This window comes from Equus caballus, chromosome 5 (genome assembly GCF_041296265.1).
Source record: "Equus caballus isolate H_3958 breed thoroughbred chromosome 5, TB-T2T, whole genome shotgun sequence".
NCBI classification, from domain to species: Eukaryota; Metazoa; Chordata; class Mammalia; order Perissodactyla; family Equidae; genus Equus; species Equus caballus.
In genome coordinates, this window is record NC_091688.1 from 98,506,554 (window position 1) to 98,525,955 (window position 19,402).

The 19,402-nt window shown below is 46.9% G+C and overlaps 1 protein-coding gene across 9 annotated transcripts in view; it reads left to right on the forward strand.

Moving 5' to 3' along the window:
- WLS (Wnt ligand secretion mediator) overlaps positions 1-19,402 on the forward strand; it is a 93,211-nt gene that overhangs the window by 53,125 nt on the left and 20,684 nt on the right. For all 9 annotated transcript variants that reach the window (XM_003365108.5, XM_023641878.2, XM_070268856.1 and 6 more), the window contains 6 exons: positions 8,061-8,185; positions 12,910-13,071; positions 14,086-14,222; positions 17,079-17,247; positions 18,639-18,736; positions 19,106-19,169. In XM_003365108.5, the coding sequence (XP_003365156.1) occupies positions 8,061-8,185; positions 12,910-13,071; positions 14,086-14,222; positions 17,079-17,247; positions 18,639-18,736; positions 19,106-19,169 (755 nt within the window). The remainder of the gene's footprint in view (positions 1-8,060; positions 8,186-12,909; positions 13,072-14,085; positions 14,223-17,078; positions 17,248-18,638; positions 18,737-19,105; positions 19,170-19,402) is intronic.

Here is a 19,402-nt window from a genome sequence, read left to right on the forward strand (position 1 = left end):
CCTATAGACTTGGACAGACATGAAACAGACCTAAAGGCCCACTCTTTCATTGCTCTACCTACCTGAGACTCTAGACCAGGTCAGAGAACTCTTTGGTTTCTAGCCCTTGTGGTTACATCCTGTCTCCTCCTTTGCCCCTACTAGTGCTCTCAAGCAGAACACTAGCATAACCCCATATTATAATTCAGATGGAGAGGACAAAGGAGACAATGCCTCCCTCAGGATCACTTCCCTTAAAAGCTCCCCTTCCAGCCAGTCCCGGGCAACAGGCACGTTGTTCCCTGATGGGACCGTTGGGTCAAATTTGAGGAACATCCTTTTTTCAAGGGGTATGCGTGTGCATGTACGTGTGTGCGTGTGTGTGTGTGTGCATATGTGCCAGGGTAGGGGAAGGGAGGCAGGCAGTGGGGAAAGAAAGTGAATGCCACGAAAATAGACTTCACAAGTGTGGTACAGAGGTGATGGAGAGACTGGGGAAACTTTGGGTTGTAGGAGTATTTGGAGGAAGAAGGACGATGTTTATTAATTTGGCAAATGCTTAGCAAATGTCTCTTGTGTACAGACATGGGTAGTAGAGCTGTGAACAAGACAGAAGCAGTCCCTGGCTTCTGGAGCCTCGCAGTCTGAGCGGGAGGTGGGTAGGGAGAGAGATAAGGTGAGTATTCAAGTGGCTGTGCTGAGGTTGGGTAAGTGTCACAGTGCTGGACGCACAGGGCACTGTGGGAGCCACAGGAGGGGCACTCCATCAGGCTTTAGTGATGAGGGAAGGTGGGAGTGAATCTGGAATTCCAGAAGATGAGCAGGAGTTGGTCTGGTACGAGTGAGGGGGGGCCAAGCCCTGTCTGCAGAGGACTGTCTGCACCCCAGAGGACAAAAGACCTTTTGTAATTCACCCTCTCGAAGGGGGCACCTTTAAAAACTTGGCGTGTTAGCAGGGACCCTGAATGGAGGCAGCAAGTGTAGGAAACCTTGAGTGACAGCCGTAAAATAGCAGTCAGTGTTTACTGAGCGCCTGCTGTATGCCAGGGCTGTGCTGAGTGACTCACACATGCTTTCTCTTATTTCTCACTACCATGGGAGATGGACACTACTGTTATGCCAAGTTTATAGGTAGAGAGGTTCAGGGATGTGCCTCCTGTTGCTCAGGCACCAGGTGGCCATGATCCCAGGCCATTTCTCTTCCAAGGCTGGAGGCAGGAGGTCGGGCCACATTCGGGGTGACCAGCTTGGGTGGCAGGAGTAGAGAAGGATCCATGAGATATGAACCTGGGATGCTAACCAGGAGCCAGATCTTGGTCTTTTATGCCATTTAAGGCGTTTCAGCATTAGAAGGAGGATAATATAAAGGCCTTGGAAGAATTGTAGAATTCATCTCTCTGGCTACGGTATGAAGGACAGACAGGAAGGGGGCCCATGTGTGAGTCCTCTAGGCCTGAGATGGTGGTGGCCTTGAGCAAGGGGAGTGCAGCGAGGGGCATGGGATCAACCTGCAGCACGTGATGAGCAGAGAGCGTTGACAGGCTTGGGTGGTTTGCCTTTCTGAACTGTGGACGCAGAGTCATCCCCTGGAAGTGAGCATGCCGATGTGAAACTCAGGAGGGAACTCTGCACTGGAGAGGGTGACCGCCGTCCAAGTGCAGATGAGACCCCTCAGGGTGAGTGCCCGGAGTTGGAAGGGGAGAGAGCTGCTCTACAACCTGGCAGACGCCAACAGAGGTGGTCGGTCTATATTCTGTGGCCCTTGGATTCACGTGTTAACGAAACAGTTGATGTCCTGCCTACTTGTCCAAATGGATAGCCTTTAAGCAGCACTGTAGGGTACAACAGTGATGAGTAGCTATTTTCTAACGAGAAGATGTCACTTGGCAAAGGGCCTGATGTGAGGAATGGTCTCCGTTGTCCTAGTCGTGTTTCATAGACAGCCTACTTCAACCAGGGGACGCTGCTTCAGAATACAGAAAGGGACCATTTTGATGACGCTTGGAAAAGTGTCTTCTTACTTGTGGAAAGAATTTCTCCACAATGCAAATACTTGACATGATGGGGGGAAAATGAGAGAGGTGATGTGAACTAAACCCAGGGTGGTTCGCAGAATAATTGTACTCATTCATTTTGTGCCTGCTCACACCCAGGCCCGGAGGACATCTTCAGAAAACAGCCAGGACCAAATTTATAATTAGCTGAGTCCATTTTTGCCAGACCTAACCATGGATACAGGACAGGGTTGGTTTTGTTATTTCCTTAATTGAAAGCGTCAAGAAAATACAAGCCAGGTCAGAGAGGGTTTGATCGGGGCAGGAGCGCTGGCATAAATAACCCCAGATTATATGTCTGCTGGAGGCTGGGAGGAGGCTGGTCCGCACACTCTCCTTCTGAGGTCACCCAAACAAACCCCGGTGACCGGCTGCTCCCCTGTGGAATGCGGGGATACATATGAGTATTTTGAAATCTCTTTAATTTTTTCCCAGGGCAAGAGCCCAGGAAAATCAAGGTTTTTCAGGGAACCTAAAAGTTTTTGACAGCCATCAAATAATTCTTTATTTCCTCTTAATGTAATTTGCCCTCCTCCTTTTCCCCTTTGTTTCCAGCTAATTGATCAACAATATAACCGAACAGTCCTGGGACTGGTTGGAAAGAGAGCCAGTATTTTTAAGGGCCCCGAACTCGTTGTCCTCTCCTGCCTGGCAAATCCCCATTTCAAAAAGTGTAAGTGAGAAGCATTCTGATGACTCGGCTTCCTCAATGAAGCCTCATCTTTCATCACTTCACCCCCCTCAGGGACCGTTCTTATATTAAGCAGCTGCTCGAGGTTTCTTGGGGGTGCTCAGAGCCTTTCAGAGCTGTTTGTCTGCACACCATTTTTGGCTTCCTCGAAGGCCTTGCTCTCCTCTCTGGCTTTCCATGTATCTTCCGGAAACCGATTGGCAAAGGGTTTTTCTCCGATGGGACAGTACAGTTGAATTAGTACAGAGATAAATGCTTCCTAAGGGGGTGACTGGTCGATACTTCCGCATACGGGAAGGCACCAATCTTTCCACCTGTAATGATGCTTTGCAGTCTGGGTCTGCTCCTACAGAACCCTGGAGCACAGGTTTCCGCCCGCAGAACAGGATGGAAAGAAGTGTAAAGAACAACAGTGCCTTTCCACACCTCCCTTCCCAGGATTTTGCCAGTGAATTGTCCACCCAACCAAAATGCGTCCCTGCCACCATTTGAGAAACGTGAAGTTTGGACAGCCCACAGGATAGCAGAGCTGCTGGTCTGGGACAGGTGTGGGAAGCCGTGCATTTCAAATCCATGAATGCCCTATGCTGATACCCTTACAACTTTACCCCATGGAACTGGTGTAACAAGTGTCCTGGTTTTATAGGGAAGGTTCTCCAGGTGCCAGGGGTAGCCTTGGCCTTCCCGCCTTTCTCCAGGGAGTTCGGACTGGATTCTTCACTTTCATTATCTCGGGGGGTTGGCGGGGGCAGGAAGGGGAGTATTGCCCATGCACTATCCCAGGAGCCATGAAACCGGTGTTTACTACATACAACATAGTCATCAAAGGTGAACTTTTTCCCAGTCCATTGGAGGCAGAAGAGAAGATGATTCAGGCGGGCGACTTCACAGCTTTCCTGGCTTCCTCTGCCTAGTGCCTTGCTGTTTCTGAGTTTTGTGTTCCGGCTTTGGATAGGGGTTCATAGTGGGAAGTTCCGTGTTTCTGAAACCTGAGAATTATTTTGTATTAAAGGTAGATATAAGACTTTCACTTCCCTAATGAAATGATAAAAACAATAACTAACCTTCGTGCTTTTCTGCACTGTTCTAAGCATTTTTCATGTGGTAATGAATCTAATGATCCCCAAATCCTAGGAGGCAAGTCAGTTCCATCAGGGTGAGGAAGCTGAGCGTCTGTCTTGGGGGGTGATGTCACAGTCCAGTGAGGGAAGGTCAGAGGGCCACTTAAAGTGGCCAGTCTCCCTGTGGTCTCTGTTGTTTATGTAAACCATGAAAGACAGCAAAAGGCTTTAGGACTACGGGCCATGAAGCCCTAGAAGCTTGAGTCTCATGACTCCAGGGGTGAGGCTTTCCGAGTCTTGACTTCTCCACCCCACAGACAGGAGTGATAACACCTGCCGAGGAAGTAAGCAGGTGACAGTGAGGGTTAGGCAGAGCACGTGATAAATTTCACCAACAGGCGCAGAAACTGTAGCAAGAACTTCACTTGACAGTGAAATGGAAAGAACGGTGGTATGGCGAGCAGTTTGAAAGGTGTCCCCTCCCGGAGTGACTCAGGTTATCTGATGTTTTATTAGCCGACCTGCGCAGAGATTTTGTTTCATTTTGTTTTAGTTTAGTTTTTGTTTTTAGTGAATTAGTTACTGACATTTCAAAATAGAGAGGTGTTGTATAACAATCTGAATTTCTGGCTTCTCTTGAAAAAAGCAGGTCTGGGAAGGTGGCCCTTTACTGCCTCCTGACGGTCATGGGCTGGAGCTGAAGGCAGCTGCCCCCAAACCCAGCCTGTCCCTGATCACACCTGCGTCTGGGGCAGAACCCTGACCTGAGCCCAGGGCCCCGGGCTTCCAGCTCTGTGCTGCTGGGTCAGACCACACTTCTCCAGGCAGTTTTCTGAAATGCTGCTGGGTAGGTTTCAGCAGTTCTTTCCTCAACGCTCAGATTAGAGAGTTCCAGACATGTTATCAGCCATGCTTGCAGCCTCCAGGAGCACTGCGTATTTCTCTCCTGTGGACAGCTGCGAAGGGTGTTCAGTCAGCGTTGAGCAGCCCGTTGCGTGCAGTGTGCTTGACTCTTTTGAATTTTACTGTTTGTTTTCTACCAACAAAGGTAGTAGAGGGGTGTGGGGCTCTGGAGTGATCCAGACCAAGCATGAGGTCCCGGCTCTGGAACGGACTAGCTGTGTATTCTTGGGTGATGTACACAACCTCTTATTCGTGGGATGGGCGTGCGACCGAAGGAGAGAATGTTTACACGGAGACTTCGTTTTTATTAAAGACTTATGTATTCATATTTGGTGACTTGTTTGAGGGGCTTCTTTCATCACAAGTTCGCCAGTTTTCTTTAAGCAATACAAGAAAGAGGGTTGTCTTTTAAAACAATGGCAAAAGAGTCACCTCTCTCAGGTTACCAACAACAACATGACTTTAGACAAGTTTCTTAATATGTGAGGACCTCAGTTTACTCATTAATCGAAACGAGACATCCATGCCCACTTCATAGGGTTATTGGGAAAATTAAGTGAAAGCGTAGAAGTCCTGGGCTTCGTATGGAGTGGTTATGCATGAAAACAGTGTTTAAAATGTTTGTTTTTAACAGCATATTTTGAAACAGTTCAGGGATTCCCAACGCATGAGAATGACTCTTAAAGCTCCGAGCAGGCCAGGAGGGAGCCTGTCTGGCTGCCTCTTTCCCTGAGGCACCGGCTTTGAACCAGCCCCACCCCTAACATTTGTGGGGCTCAGAGCAAGTGTACCTGTGAAGGCCTGGCTGCCATATGTTTGCATATTTAAAGGTGATCGATCAGGCCAATAAACTGAAACCAAATAAGTTCTATCAACCAATTGTAACAAATTGACCTTCATAATGAACTGGAAGGCCAGGTTCGAATTTAGGATTCTTGGAATTCTGTGCCAAAATGTGACCAACGAGGGAGTGTGGGCCTCTAGCTACCTTTTTCCCCATCCATCCTGTACAGAGAGGCCTTGGTGCCCATGCAGGGACACCCTAACTGCCCACCCCAGTCTCTGTTCAGATCCTCTTACAAACAGCAGCCTTTTGAGCACTCCTGTGCCCAAGGGGGCATGAGTGGTTGTGCAGTTCCCCTTGGAGGCCAGATCTGGGGAAGAGGCCCCCCCCAGGCCATGGAAACAGGCTCAGAGCTGTCTGGGTAGGGTATTCTGGGGCCCTGAGTTCCTGGAGCATGGTCTGGAAGTGGAAGAAGTGGTTAGGCTCTGGGTGAGCACATCCCCTTCACTTCAGAGTCTTCTTGTCCAGTGAGGAAGGGAACAGCTGGACAAGGACCAGACATAGCGGGACCCTTTAAAGTGTGGGGCCCAGTTTAGGGGCCCTTCCTGTCTGTGGCTCAGCCCAGGGCTGCTCTGAGCCCTAGTGCTCCAAGGAGCACAATCTGTGAACTGATGACTTCTTTTACAGCTTTTCAGATTTGTACTCTTGAGTCCTGTGGTTCTGGAAGTGCCCTTTCAACAGAGTTCAAAGTCCCACTTCCTAATCCCAGTGCTACAAATAAAAAGGATGCACCTTGGCGCCTAATGCTGGAGCTCTGGCTAGTTCTTTCTGTTGATCCCTGAGGCTGCCGAGCGAGGAACAGTTGTAGCCATCCTGGCCCCTGACCAAGCGGAAATACAGACTCTGAGCATGGCTTCCGCCAGGCTGAGTGTCCCACAGTTTCTTACACAGACTCTTCCGCATTTTCAGCCCGGGGTCTCTGTACTGCCTGGTGTCCTCAAGTCCAGAGTCTCCCCTTGGACTGTGCAGAGATGGAAAGATATGGAGAACTGGGAGTCCTCTGATTCTGTGTCCAGACTTTGACCCTGTCACCCTATTGTCAGTGCCACGCCTCACTTCCGTCTTCTGCAACACCTGCTACTTTCAAATTCTGAGTGGCTTGGGGGTCTACTGGACGTGTTGGCTCACTTTCCCAGAATATTCCTCTGTGGGAGTTTAGGCTGTGCCCATCGCTGTGGCTGCCAGGAAACCCTACTTCATCTGTTTTTCATCTGTAAGAAAATTGTTGAAATCTCTGGTCTGCTCATGTCTCTACAATTTTTTCCCCTTGTGATTTAACAACCTTTGTTTTCCTTTTCTGTCTTTTTTGTGGAGTTTCAGGAGGGAGAGGAGGAAAACACAAGTGGTCAATTCACCCTGTTTAACTGAGGATTTAACTAGTACTGATACAGTAGCAGGCGCCGATGTTCATTGAGGCCTTTCTCTACATCAGAATGGCCTGAGAGCCCTTCTTGGTGCATCATTTCTTTCTCTTCCTGGATTTCCTCAGAGAATCAGGGATTCACCACATTGTCCAGGGGGGTTCCAGCCACACTGGGTCAGTGGCTAGAAAAGCACTAATTTCCCGGACGGCAGATATTCTTAGCTGTTTCCCTTGTGACCTGTACCTATATGTGTCCACAGGTTCCAGAGCCTAGAATTGAGCTCAATCTCATAACCCCGGTGGGAGCTGGCTCTCTGATCACTCTGGAAATGTGGTCTGTGCTTTTTTCATTCCCCATTAGGACCCCTGCCTTCTTGAACTTGCTCAACATAGTATAAAATAGGTAAATGGATAGATGCAATTTTTCTTCATCTAATCTCCTTAATGAGTTCTGTGGTAAGTTAAACCCCTTCATGGTCCTTACTGATAGGGAAGAATGTGTGAACATTCATTTGTACAATTATGTGCTCATTATTATATTCCCATCTGTGTAGAAGTCTTTAATTTGAGAAAAACCCTCATCTTTTACGTTAACATTGTCCGTAATGTGAAGAAGGGTTTTGAGTTTTGGAAAAGTAGCAGATCCTATATTTGAGAGCTTCCTGGGGGAAATTTTAAGAAGGTGCTTTCAGGCGAGAGTGTGTCCAGAAGACAGCACCAAAGGTGCTGAAATCATGACTCCGAGGCACGGTTGAAAAACCTGGTCACGTTTCTCAGAGAGGAGAGAAGAGACAGGCAGATGAGGCATGGGCTTCAATACCTAAGGAACTATGGGCAGAACTAGGACCACTTAGTGGAGGATAAGTGCTGATCACAGACTCAGAATCTCACCATCTGAGCTGCCTCAGAGTGAGGCCCCCATCTCTGGAGGAGTTTAAGCGGAAGCTCTTTAACTCCATGGTGGCGTAGTTATAGCAGAGGACACCGCATCCAGCTTCGACATCCATCCTGTGACTTTTAAGCCTTCAGATTTGGAGTTTGAGAGGAACTAATATATTTCTTTTGTCATCTTGGTTTCCATGGCAGAGGCTATAAGAATTTTTAAACTCTTTCCAAAGTCTCTTGCCAGAAGCCATTTCTGAATTGTGCATCCTTTCTCTTGCAGGAGAAAATGCAGAAGTTTCCATGGATGTTTCCCTGGCTTACCGTGATGATACGTTTGCTGAATGGACTGAAATGGCCCATGAGAGAGTGCCCCGGAAACTCAAATGCACCTTCACGTCCCCCAAGGTAGGATACCTTGATGTCTAGGTTGATGGAGTTTTTATTTGCTCTCCAGGTCTATGGGAGATTTGCTCTGCAGTTAACAGACGTGTTTCTTATGTCTTAGCATGCGGGACCCACAAAAGTAGATGGTTATCTTTAGTCTTAGAGAAAAGGGCAATGTAGATATTTCATGTCCCTACAAAGGGGGCAAGAACAGAAGGACTGTCTCTGAAGTGATTTAGTTGTTTCTCTGGAATACCTCCATAAAAATAAACTCTTGATCCTTTGCTTAATAGCTGAAAGTGTCTGAAGAACATGGCTAAGTTATTCTGAGGTGTGAGAATCTGTGTGTGTTGCATCAGAGCTTGTGTCTGCTGCTGTGTTTCTTAGGTGTCTCTTTGTTCCAAAGTTAGTGGGCCGGTGTGAAGACCAGAACGCCCAGTGAACACCACAGACAAAACGAGCACCTGAGGGAGGAATCTAGTCTCATCTTCTGAGTCTAGTCCAGTCTTCTGACCCATCTTTAAGACTCTCGCTCCTCTGCCTCTTCCAGGAGGACTCGTTTAGCCACCCATGGGAGGGAGGTTACTGTCCTGCACTGAAAATAGGGAGACAGTTTTGGGCAAAGGCCTTAGCTTCCTCATCAATGAAAATGAGGGTTGATTCAGTGACCCTCAGAGGACAGTTGGATTTGATGGTATAAGGAACAAATGAAAATTAGTGGGGGACTCTTTTCAAATGCCAATGCTTCCCGCTCACACTGCCCCCCGAGATTCTGATCCCCCACCCCTGCTCACCCACTCTCTCTTGAAAGTCTCAGTGAAGGTGAAATGGAGCCATAGTTACTGTTGCTCAGGGTTGCTCACACTCCTCAAGGCTGGAGACGTGGTGCACCGTCTGCTCGGTGGTCTCTGATGTGCCTTCAGGTACAGAGATGGTCTCATTCTCTCTGTGTGGGGTGCAGGAGAGGTAGGATGGCATTGAAGCACATTCTTGATCATGTTGTTTGTCACTTGACATCTTCAGATCAGTTGCTCCTGAAGGATTTGGACAGCTTCGTAGTGCCCGCTCCACTGATGGATTGAGTTCCTCTCCTCTCCCAGCACTGGCCTCTCCTAACTTTGCTCTTGCCTATCACGGCAAAGTTAGGGTTCCCTGTGGGATGGTAAGAATAGCAGGTTGGAGCCTCTGAGGACCGTGTTCCAGCCGGGTCCAACCTACCCTGAACAGGAGTAAGATGGGGTGCAGCAGGTTCACAGCATTAACATTAGTTAAAGGTGTAGATTTGGAGCAAAACAGCCTTGGCCTCAATTCCAGGCTGTATCACTTACTGACCGCGTGGTCCTTGGCAAGCTTACTTAATCTGTCCGAGCTTCAGTTTCTCTTCTGCAAAATGGGAGAATAATACCTGTCTTGGAAGTCTTTATCAGGACTAGACGAGATAATGAACATAAGCAGGGTGACCTTATCCTTTAACATCCAGTCTGGGACATGTTTGAGAATGAAAGGAGATGCTAACCAGATGGGCCACCAGGATCTCAGGGGCAAACCACACACCCTACACAGAAGCACCTGTCGGGACACCTGGAGTTTGTTAAGCCTCCCTTCCCTGGGTTCCCTAAACCAGAGCTGCAGAAAGTGGTCTGAGGACCAACAGCATCAGTGTCAGGTGGGAGCTTGTAGGAAATGCAGATTCTTAGGTCACACTCAAAACCTGCTGAATCAAAATCTCAGTGTAGAACCAGGAATCTGTGTTTTAATAGGATTTCAACTCCTCCTCTTAAGCTTGATGAAGTTTGAGAGTCACTGCCCTAGACCCTCTGCTGAGGACCAAATATAGCCCCCCACCCCAAAAAGCCGTCTGGAATTGTTTCAGGTAGGCCCTTGGGGGCAATCTGTAGGTAAACATGGACGGTAGAGAGAAACTGGAGGTAGCAGGAGAGGGAGATAGCTAACATTTTCAGATCTTTGTAAGCAACGGAGGAAGTTAATTAAAACCTTTCTGGCTGTCACTGCAAGTTGACTGCATCTTTCTGAGGTGAGACTGGTTGAATAGCTACGCTGAAGGATATAAATCTCTGGGATATGGAATTTCATCCTCAGAAAAGGGAACAGTCGTTTCTCACCTTACTTCCCCCCTTGGAGGGCGCCGAGCAGCAGAGTGAGGGGGAGGTCATCAAGCAGCCTGCAACTGCTGCTTAATGATGGCAGCTTAATTATCTTTCGGATGTGTTGATTCCTTTCAAGAAAGATATTAAACCTTGAAAAGTGTGAAGGAAATGAATCATCAAATCTCTGCTTTTTGATTGCAGTGAGATTTCGTCTTGAGTCTGAAGATTAAATGAGAAATTGCTTTAAAGCTTTTTAGTCCCTGGTGGATTGTGAAGTTAAAAAAAAAAAGTCTAGCTGCCACCTGCTGTAATTTGTCCTAATTAGCCAGTCTCATGCTGGAGTTGGGGGAGGTGGAGGGGGGTGGGGGAGGAAAGGAGGGGGCAGCGTCTTTCTTCCTAAATGCCCTAAATACTGATGGAGGCAGAACCTCGGTGCATGAGGAAAAGGCCCGACAGGATACAGTGAATTTGTGTCTGAGAAACGCGGGCCAGGTCAGGATCCCGGAATCCAATGCATCTAATTTGTTGACCTTGGATAAATTCATGGGGTGGTGGTGGTCCCCTCTCTGTAGGGACAGGGAAGTGGACGACACCCAGAGGCGCATGGTGGGGAACTAGAAGGAACCTGAGAGATCATCTTATTTCACCTTCCTGTTTTACTTAGAAGAAAAGTGAGGCCAATGAGGTGGGTGGCCTTCGTAAGGTACCCAGCAAGGGACAAGGTCAGGACTAGAATCTGTCCCCTGCCTGGTTGTTCAGTGCCCTCCTTGTCACAGCGTAACGCCTGCCTTCAGGCACATCTGGGGCGACACCAGTCCTTTCTTCCTGCTATTCTCGAGTATCTTCCTCCCCGTCGGAGCTGGGGCTGGACTGGGAAGTCCCGTGTCCTCAACCGCAGGCTGCTGTGACTTTTGGGACCTTGGGTGAGACGCATAACCAAGTCAGTGGCATTAGACTAAATAAATTTTGTTCCCTTCCCCCTTGAACTCTGTTTCTGGAAATCCAACAAGACCCTGAGAGGAAACACATCAGAAAGCCCTCCTCAGAGGGTAATCCGCCTCGTCAGTGCAGCTGAACCTAAGGCTGGTCTAGAGCCCGTAGCATATTTTCAAGAGTTCCTGCACACCCCAAAACTAGCCCTGACTGTAAGGATAAGAGAGGAAGGAGCAGAGGGGAGAGGAAGACAATCTGCACAGGAAGAACCATCCAGCCTGCAGCTGAGGTTTGGAAAAGAAGCAGGATTCTTTCTACAGAAGAAATTTTTCAGTCTCACAAGCCACATCTAATCTGCTGATAGTTCTGATCAGAGCCCCTCAAACCTTAGAGGATGAAAAACTATCACGATTGATTGGTGATGTCTGCTGTGGATGGGGAAGGGAAGAGTGGAAGTGCGTAAGCCAGATATATGGCGGCCCTACCTCTGCTTCTGTCATGTGTGTCTTTTGTCTCTATACAAAGACTGTATATTATTCTAACCTCTGGCTGACCAATAAAGAACTCCCCAAGATCACAGAAGGGGCAGAGGCCCTTCACACACCAGTTAGACTGTAGCCTGCTTGTTATCTTCCTCCTGATTTCTCCACTGGACATTTTGCTCTGAAAATACACCAAAAAAATTATGGAAGTGCTGAGAATTCAGGCTTAGGAACAACAAATTAGGTCTCCCCTGTCACTTGATCAGGAGGTATACACCAATCAAACATTGAAGCTGCTATACAAACCCAACGCTGATGGCAGACACTCATCTCTTTTATCAGGGAAAAGTCCTTGGCTGCTACAGCTCATGGCTCTACATGCCCATATTTACCCCCTCTCCCTCCCCTTCACAGGGACACATCACCAGGAGTCCTGGTGAGGTAGAGCAACCTGGCCCCCTACGCTCTAATCTCCTACCGCCATGCTCTGGGCAGTACCTCTTTAGTCATTGGACAGGAAGTCCAAGAGACTTTTCCAGAAACTGGGCTAAATTTTTGTTTAATTACAATTTCTGCTCCCCTCTGACCTCTTGCTTCTTGAGCAGTTGGAAATTTTGGAGGCAGGAAATTCAGAGTGGGTGTCTCTAACACACTAATCCCATTATTACCTTTCATCCCTTTCTGTCTTCCCCAGTTCCAAGGGTCCCTCTGAGTTGCTTCTTTTTATATCAAATCAATAAAAAGAAGATGTTTTCAGCTTCTCGTAGTTTCTCCTGCAGGCCAAAACTGTGAAAATAATTAGCCATTGTCTAAGAATGTGGTGAACGTTAGCAAGGGCTTCCTCCAGAACATTGATGAAGTTGACTGTTCCACTGAGCCTTGGAGGTCCCCAGTGATAGGCTCAAATAAAAAGCTCTTGTAGCACTAGGAGACCAGGTTAGTCTGCTGCAAGGCTCGAACGAGGACCGAAAAGCTGAGAAAGATATTAAGAGAAGAAATTTCTGCTTTTTACCTAAAATTTCTGGTTCTACCTGAAAGGTGGCTACTTTTTCTGGGGGGGAGGGGCTGGGGGTAGCTGGTAGACACCACACTTCCAGTGTGGCCTATTGCCTGGACCTCTAAAGTACACATTTAAGCGCTCGCTGTTCAGAATTGGTGACAGGAAGCAGAGGCGAGACAGTTCAGACGGAGTCTCTTCCTCAAACCTCTGCCCTTCCTCCAGACCCCAGAGCATGAGGGCCGCTACTATGAATGTGACGTGCTTCCTTTCATGGAAATCGGGTCTGTGGCTCACAAGTACTACCTTCTAAACATCCGGCTGCCTGTCAATGAGAAGAAGAAAATCAACGTTGGCATCGGGGAGATCAAGGATATCCGGCTGGTGGTGAGTGAATCCCCTTGCTCCAGGTGGCCTGTGACATTAGAGCACTTGCTAGGAACACTCGTTCTTGAGCGTGGGCATCGGAGGGGACCTCCGTCTCGCTCTGGGCATCTCCGTGTCTGTTGTCTCATCTGAGAAATAGGAATAATAACATACCCATGACAGCTGAGATAGCAAATTTGTGTGAGAGATTACAGAAGCAGACAAAAATGCCATTACTGTGCCATTTAAGATTTTATTGTAATGACCACGATTGCATAATGAATTACACCAAGGTAAAAGTGATTTATTTTTCACACGTGTCACCTTGCAAGCACGAACGTTACAGGGAGCAGTGTGTTTCAGTTTCTTTCCATTTTATTTGTTTAAAGGGGAAAAATTAGGACATGGAGTAAGGAGACCATTTTATTTAATCCTAAAGAAAAATCACACAAGAAATATATCTTTATTGTAGAAAATTAGCACGAGTAAACACACAGAACAACGTAAAAATTACCTGTAATATCCTAGAGAAATAACCAACGTTGAGGTTTTGCTTCCAGAATTTTTCTAAATGAGATCTTACTCAATTGACTCTTTTGTGCCTTGCTTTTTTCATTTAATGGTATATAGTGAATATTATACACGCACACACACACACACACACACTTTTGCAATACTGCTTAGCATTCCACTGTATAAATTTAGCTTAACACATTTTACCAATCTCAACCTTTTGGGCATCTAAGATGTCTTCAATTTTTCAATGAAAACCTTACGGAAAAATCTTTGCTCATGTTCTCAATCATTCCCTTAGTATAGAGTAGGTCTATTTTATCCCTTTTGATTTATATTTCTACAATGCCCGAGGAGGGGCCAGGGGTGTATGAGGACAGTACATGCTGTGAATGTGAAAGCTCTTGATCTTGAAAGTTCAGCAGACAATGTCTCCCCTCGCCTCTCTCCAAAATGCACTTGCTGGTAGAAAATAACACTAAGATGTCTTCACCTTCGGAATTATGATTGGTCTCTGCCTAGGGAATCCACCAGAATGGAGGCTTCACCAAGGTGTGGTTTGCCATGAAGACCTTCCTTACGCCTAGCATCTTCATCATTATGGTGTGGTACTGGAGGAGGATCACCATGATGTCCCGACCCCCAGTGCTTCTGGAAAAGTAAGAGCTGATTTCGGAGCACTCTTAAGGAACACTGGCCTCGCATGATCTACCTGCCGTGGTCCTGGTTGCTGGAGTCTAGTACAAGTGGTCGGTGTGTCACTTGGGCTGGTGATTTGGCCAGGAATCAGCTGAATCATTTCTCCTTCAGCTTTCACATCACATTACTACTAAATCCTAGGGGGTTCCACCTCGCTCATACGTCCAGCTCTCTACTCTGTCTTTGCTCTTCATTCCCATTGGCTGAATCAGGTACTTCTCTGTTACAGTGGACAAACTGCCTTGCTCCTAACTGAGCCCAACCCCTCCCACCTCCAGAAGGATGATGCTCCTGTAGATAGATATATCCCCTTTCTCTCCCATATTATTGACTTTTCTCTTTTTGCTAGATTGTCCCCATTAATATGTAAACTTTAACTCCATACCATCTCCCATTCTTAAAACTCTTTCTTTTCCCACTTTCCCCCCTGATGCCGCCACACCATTTTTCTGCTCTTCTTTACAAAAGAACTCCTCAAAAACTTGTTGGTATGTTTTCCCCTCCTGTTCTTTCTTCAGCCCATTTTGCTCCCCATTGAAACTGCTCTTGACAGGATCGCCAGTGGCTTCCACATTCCAAATCCACTGGTCATTTCTCAGTCCTCACTTTTCTTGACTCGTCACCAACATTTGACATCTTCGAGCACTCCCTTTTTCTTCACAGAGCCTCCTCCGCCCCTCTCCTGCTTATCCTTTGCTGACCGTCACTCACTCTCCATTGCTGTTTCCCACCATCTTTCCAGCCTCTTAAACTTTGGAGCTGGGGCTCAGGCACTGGACCGCTTCTCTTCATTAGCTTTGCTCATTCACTGGGTCATCTCCTCTAGTCTCATGGTCTTAAAAATCATCTACACTCGGATGACTCTTAATTTATATCCTCGACTTCAGCCTTTCCCAACTCTAGACCCAAATATTCCAGATGTTTACTTAATATCTTTACTTGCACTAAAATGTAGCACGTACAAAAAAACAACACTTGATTTCCTCCCACTTCACACTTGCTCCTCTCCCAGGCATTCCCGCCTTAGGAAATGGCAGCTCCATCCGTTCAGCTGCTCAGGCTACACATGTTGGAGTCACCCTTTACTTCTCTTTTTTTCATCCCCTCATCCAACCCACTAGGAAATCTCACCATTTCCATTGCTACCCCCGCATCTAACTCACCATCATTTTGCATTTCTCACCTGGTTTATTGGAAATAGCCTCTCAACTGCTCTCCTTGCGTCCACCATTTTCCTTCCTGCACTCTATTCACACAGCAGCCAGAGTGTTCCCTGTTAAGTATAAATTAGATCATGTCATTCCTCTGCTCAAAGCTCTCTATTGGCTTTTCATTTCCTTTGCCCTGGACCCTGGCCACCTCTGATGTCATCTCTTGTCTTCTCCACTACTCACCATCCCCCTTGGTGGTGTTCAGACATGCCCGCATGCTCTCATCTCAGGGCCTTTGCACTCACTGTTCTCTTTATTTGAAATGCTCAATTCCTCATTTCCTTCAGGCCCTACTGTAACGTCTCTTATCTTAGAGGCTTTTTGCTGTCTGCCTTATATAAAATAGCACCCCATTGCCCTCCATTCTCTTACCTTGCTTGCTTTTTCTTCATAATACATACATTTGTTTTTCTCTCCTCACCTATCTGAATGCAAGCGTCACTGGAGCAGGATCCCTGCTGCTCTGTTTCCTGCTAGAGCCCCAGCATCTAGAATAGTGACTGGCACACAGTAGGAGCTCAGTAAATGGAAATTTGTTGACTGAGGAATGCATGAATGGTGTCACCTCATTGTTTGACCTTCTTATTGGGTCCTCAGTCCTTTCAAGATAGATTTCAGCTTCTCCAATGAGGTATACAGGTTTCTTCCCGAGCTCAGCCTTTTTTACTTCTCTGGTATCATGTCCTGTCATTTCCTGATGTGTGCTGCGTGCGGATCCCCAAATGCTTCAGGCTGTCCCAGGCTTCTGTGCCTCCGTCCAGACTCTTCCCTCTGCCTAGAAGGCTCTTCCGTCTCCCTAACCTTGACTCACAACTCCGGTCAATTTCTGTCTCTGTCACAGTCTGGAGTCCTGTAGCAGCCTGTGCATGCTTCTGTCCTATTGCTTGTCACACTTGATGTGGCCCAGCCACTAAATACATCTCTGTGAGTGAGAGAACTGGTCCTGTTCATTTAGGTGTCTACAGCCCTGACAAAATGCCTGATACGTTATCCATGCTTAATAAACACATATATTTCATGGATATCAATGAAAATATGAATAAATCAGTGACAAAATGAATGATATTTTGATAGAGAAAGGGCAATTAATAGTGTGATGGGGAAAAGCAAATTTAAAACAAGCCGCTAAAAGAATTTGCATTTCATATTGTTTGGAGTCACTTATTATTGAAATAAATACGCTTATATAATTCATAGTTGCTGAGGATATCATAATAATAATAACGACTTTTCTTAATGATCAGGTTAACAATAATCTGAATAGGTAAGGGGATAATTATATTCAATGAAGTCTGTTTAAGAAAGCAAGGGAGAGTAAAAACGTGGGAAGCTCTTAATCTGAAGTGGTACCAAAATAAAGTTCAGAGCACTGAGGAGTTTAGGTTCAATTACATAGAACAGTCTATTTCTTCATTCTGCAGTTGGTGCCAACAAAATAAGGCACTTTGCATCTCTGTGTAGAAACCCATCATGAGAGCTAAGAAACTGACCATATGGCTTCAGTCCCAACATATAACATCTCAATTCCAAAAACTGGGTTCTGATTTTTGAAAATCTGCCTTCCAGATGAATAACGTGGCTTTCCTGATATTTTCTCACCATCAGAGTCATCTTTGCCCTTGGCATTTCCATGACTTTCATCAATATCCCAGTGGAATGGTTTTCCATTGGGTTCGACTGGACCTGGATGCTGTTGTTTGGCGATATCCGACAGGGCATCTTCTATGCAATGCTCCTCTCCTTCTGGATTATCTTCTGTGGCGAGCACATGATGGTAAAAGCCCCCTGGGGAAGGGACAGTGGGTGAGGCAGAATAAACTAGCGGATACAGGAGTGAGTTCTGAACTCAGACCCTTGGTTCAAATTCCTGCTTTATCACTTACTAACTAGCTGTGTGGCCTTAGGCAAGTGACTTATTGCTCTGAATCTCAGTTTCTCCATCTATAAATGGGACTTAGACACTAATGTGTAGGGGTTTTGTGAGATTTAAATGTAACATACTTAACAGAAAGTAAACACACAAATGTTAATGATTATCATTATTTCTTGTCCTCCGGCTTGGATTTCTTGTCCTTCGGCTTCAGCTCTGCTTGTCCCCAGGACCAAGGTAACCACCCAGAGAATGTGGGCCCAGCTCTTTCCAGCTGGCGGTTTGTCCAGGTGGCCTAGTAACCCCTATCACCCGGAAATAGTGACCTCCCTGGTCTCAGTTTGCACAGACACCAAGTGATATTTCAGGAGGGATTGGAGGTACCGTGGATGAAAATAAGAGTGGTGCCATCATCATGTTGTGGCTAAGATGATATGCCAGCTGGAGCTTAGGCCTCATGTCAGGCCCATGGGCTTCATGGCTGAGCAGGCTGCTTTTAAATTCCATCATGGTGTGATCATTGCTTCCGAAGCCTTGCAGCCCTTCCAGGAGAGAGGGAGAGGAAAAAGCAGGAAAAAGCAGCTTTTGCCTACTGCCGGGTGGGCATGAGGGGTCCTCCAGCAGTGATGCACTGAGAATGAGCCCTCGGCTGCAAGGACTGGGAGTGGCGGGGACTCAGGGACAGCAGCAGGACAGCCAGCCAGATGATTGCCCTGAGGGAGCTGGTGGGCACTGTCCCACCTGGGTCCCAGCCTGGAATCTAAGATCATCTTTTACTTTCCCCCTTTTCTCACTTTATATTCCTTCCTTTTCCATCTCTTAGCATCCTTGTATGTCTATCCAGAGGAGCCATTCTATTTTGAATGAAGATAAGGGGAATGCGCATCTATTTTCCTAACCAGAAGAGACCTCTCACACTTGACGTCTCTGAATGCCTTCGAGTCTCCATTTCGTCCTCTGGAGACCACCCTGCCTTAACAAACACACGTGATAACTCACATAGGAATTTAATTCTCAATGAGTTATTTTGTGGACCGTGAAACTTCCACCGCCTGGGCCTTTCTTGATGTTCTGTAGCATCCTGTTCTTATTACTGTGAGAGCCTTATGGATAGGCTGACAAGAGTGAGCTCCTTAGGAACAGACTTGGGTCTTACTCATCCTTGGAGCCTGGAGTCTGGCATGATGCTTGATACACAGCAGGTGGTCAGCAGGGATTGCCTGAATGACTGACTCACCTGTAGCCTTGCTTGCTCTCCTTGTGTTTATCTCATTTCTCACTTTGGTTTTCCTCAGGATCAGCATGAACGGAATCACATAGCAGGGTACTGGAAGCAAGTTGGACCAATTGCTGTTGGCTCTTTCTGCCTCTTCATATTTGACATGTGTGAGAGGTGAGCAGGTGCCTGTGGGACTCTGGCCTGAAGTGCACATCGCTGTGTCCACTCCCAGCTCTTTCGAAGGAGGATTTGAAAAGGAGAATGGTGGTCGGGAGCCTGTGGGATGAAAGCATCGGACATGGTCACATCCTCCATAATGACTGGATTAAATCAAAGATTAAGGTCCTTAGAGATGCAAAGTATTTGGGCTGATCATATTCTTCAAACTCTGTATCTCTTTAAGTCCTTTGTGACTTTTCTTAGTCTAAATACAGTGCAGTGGCCACCCCTGCAGCTAGAAAGCGAAGACTATGTAGAAAGGAAAGTTCTCCTTTTCCTCTGTGTTAATTGTGTCTTGCCTTTCCATGTCGCTTCTCTTTGTAGAGGGGTACAACTCACGAATCCCTTCTACAGTATCTGGACAACAGATGTTGGAACAGAGCTGGCTGTATCCTTCCTTGATGGGCTCAGGGTTTTATTTCTTCCCATAGCCGCCCGGTCCCCAGGATCATTTTCTAAATCCTGCTAATGTTCTCCATATGTGCTCAGCCAGAGCTTTGATCCTTAGACCAAAGATAACAGCACAATTAAGAAAAATAATGAAAGAACTAATGCTTGCTTTCAAGCCCAAGTGAGAGCAGGCAAAATGAGGAGGCCGCAGCACGTCTGCATGGCAGAGGG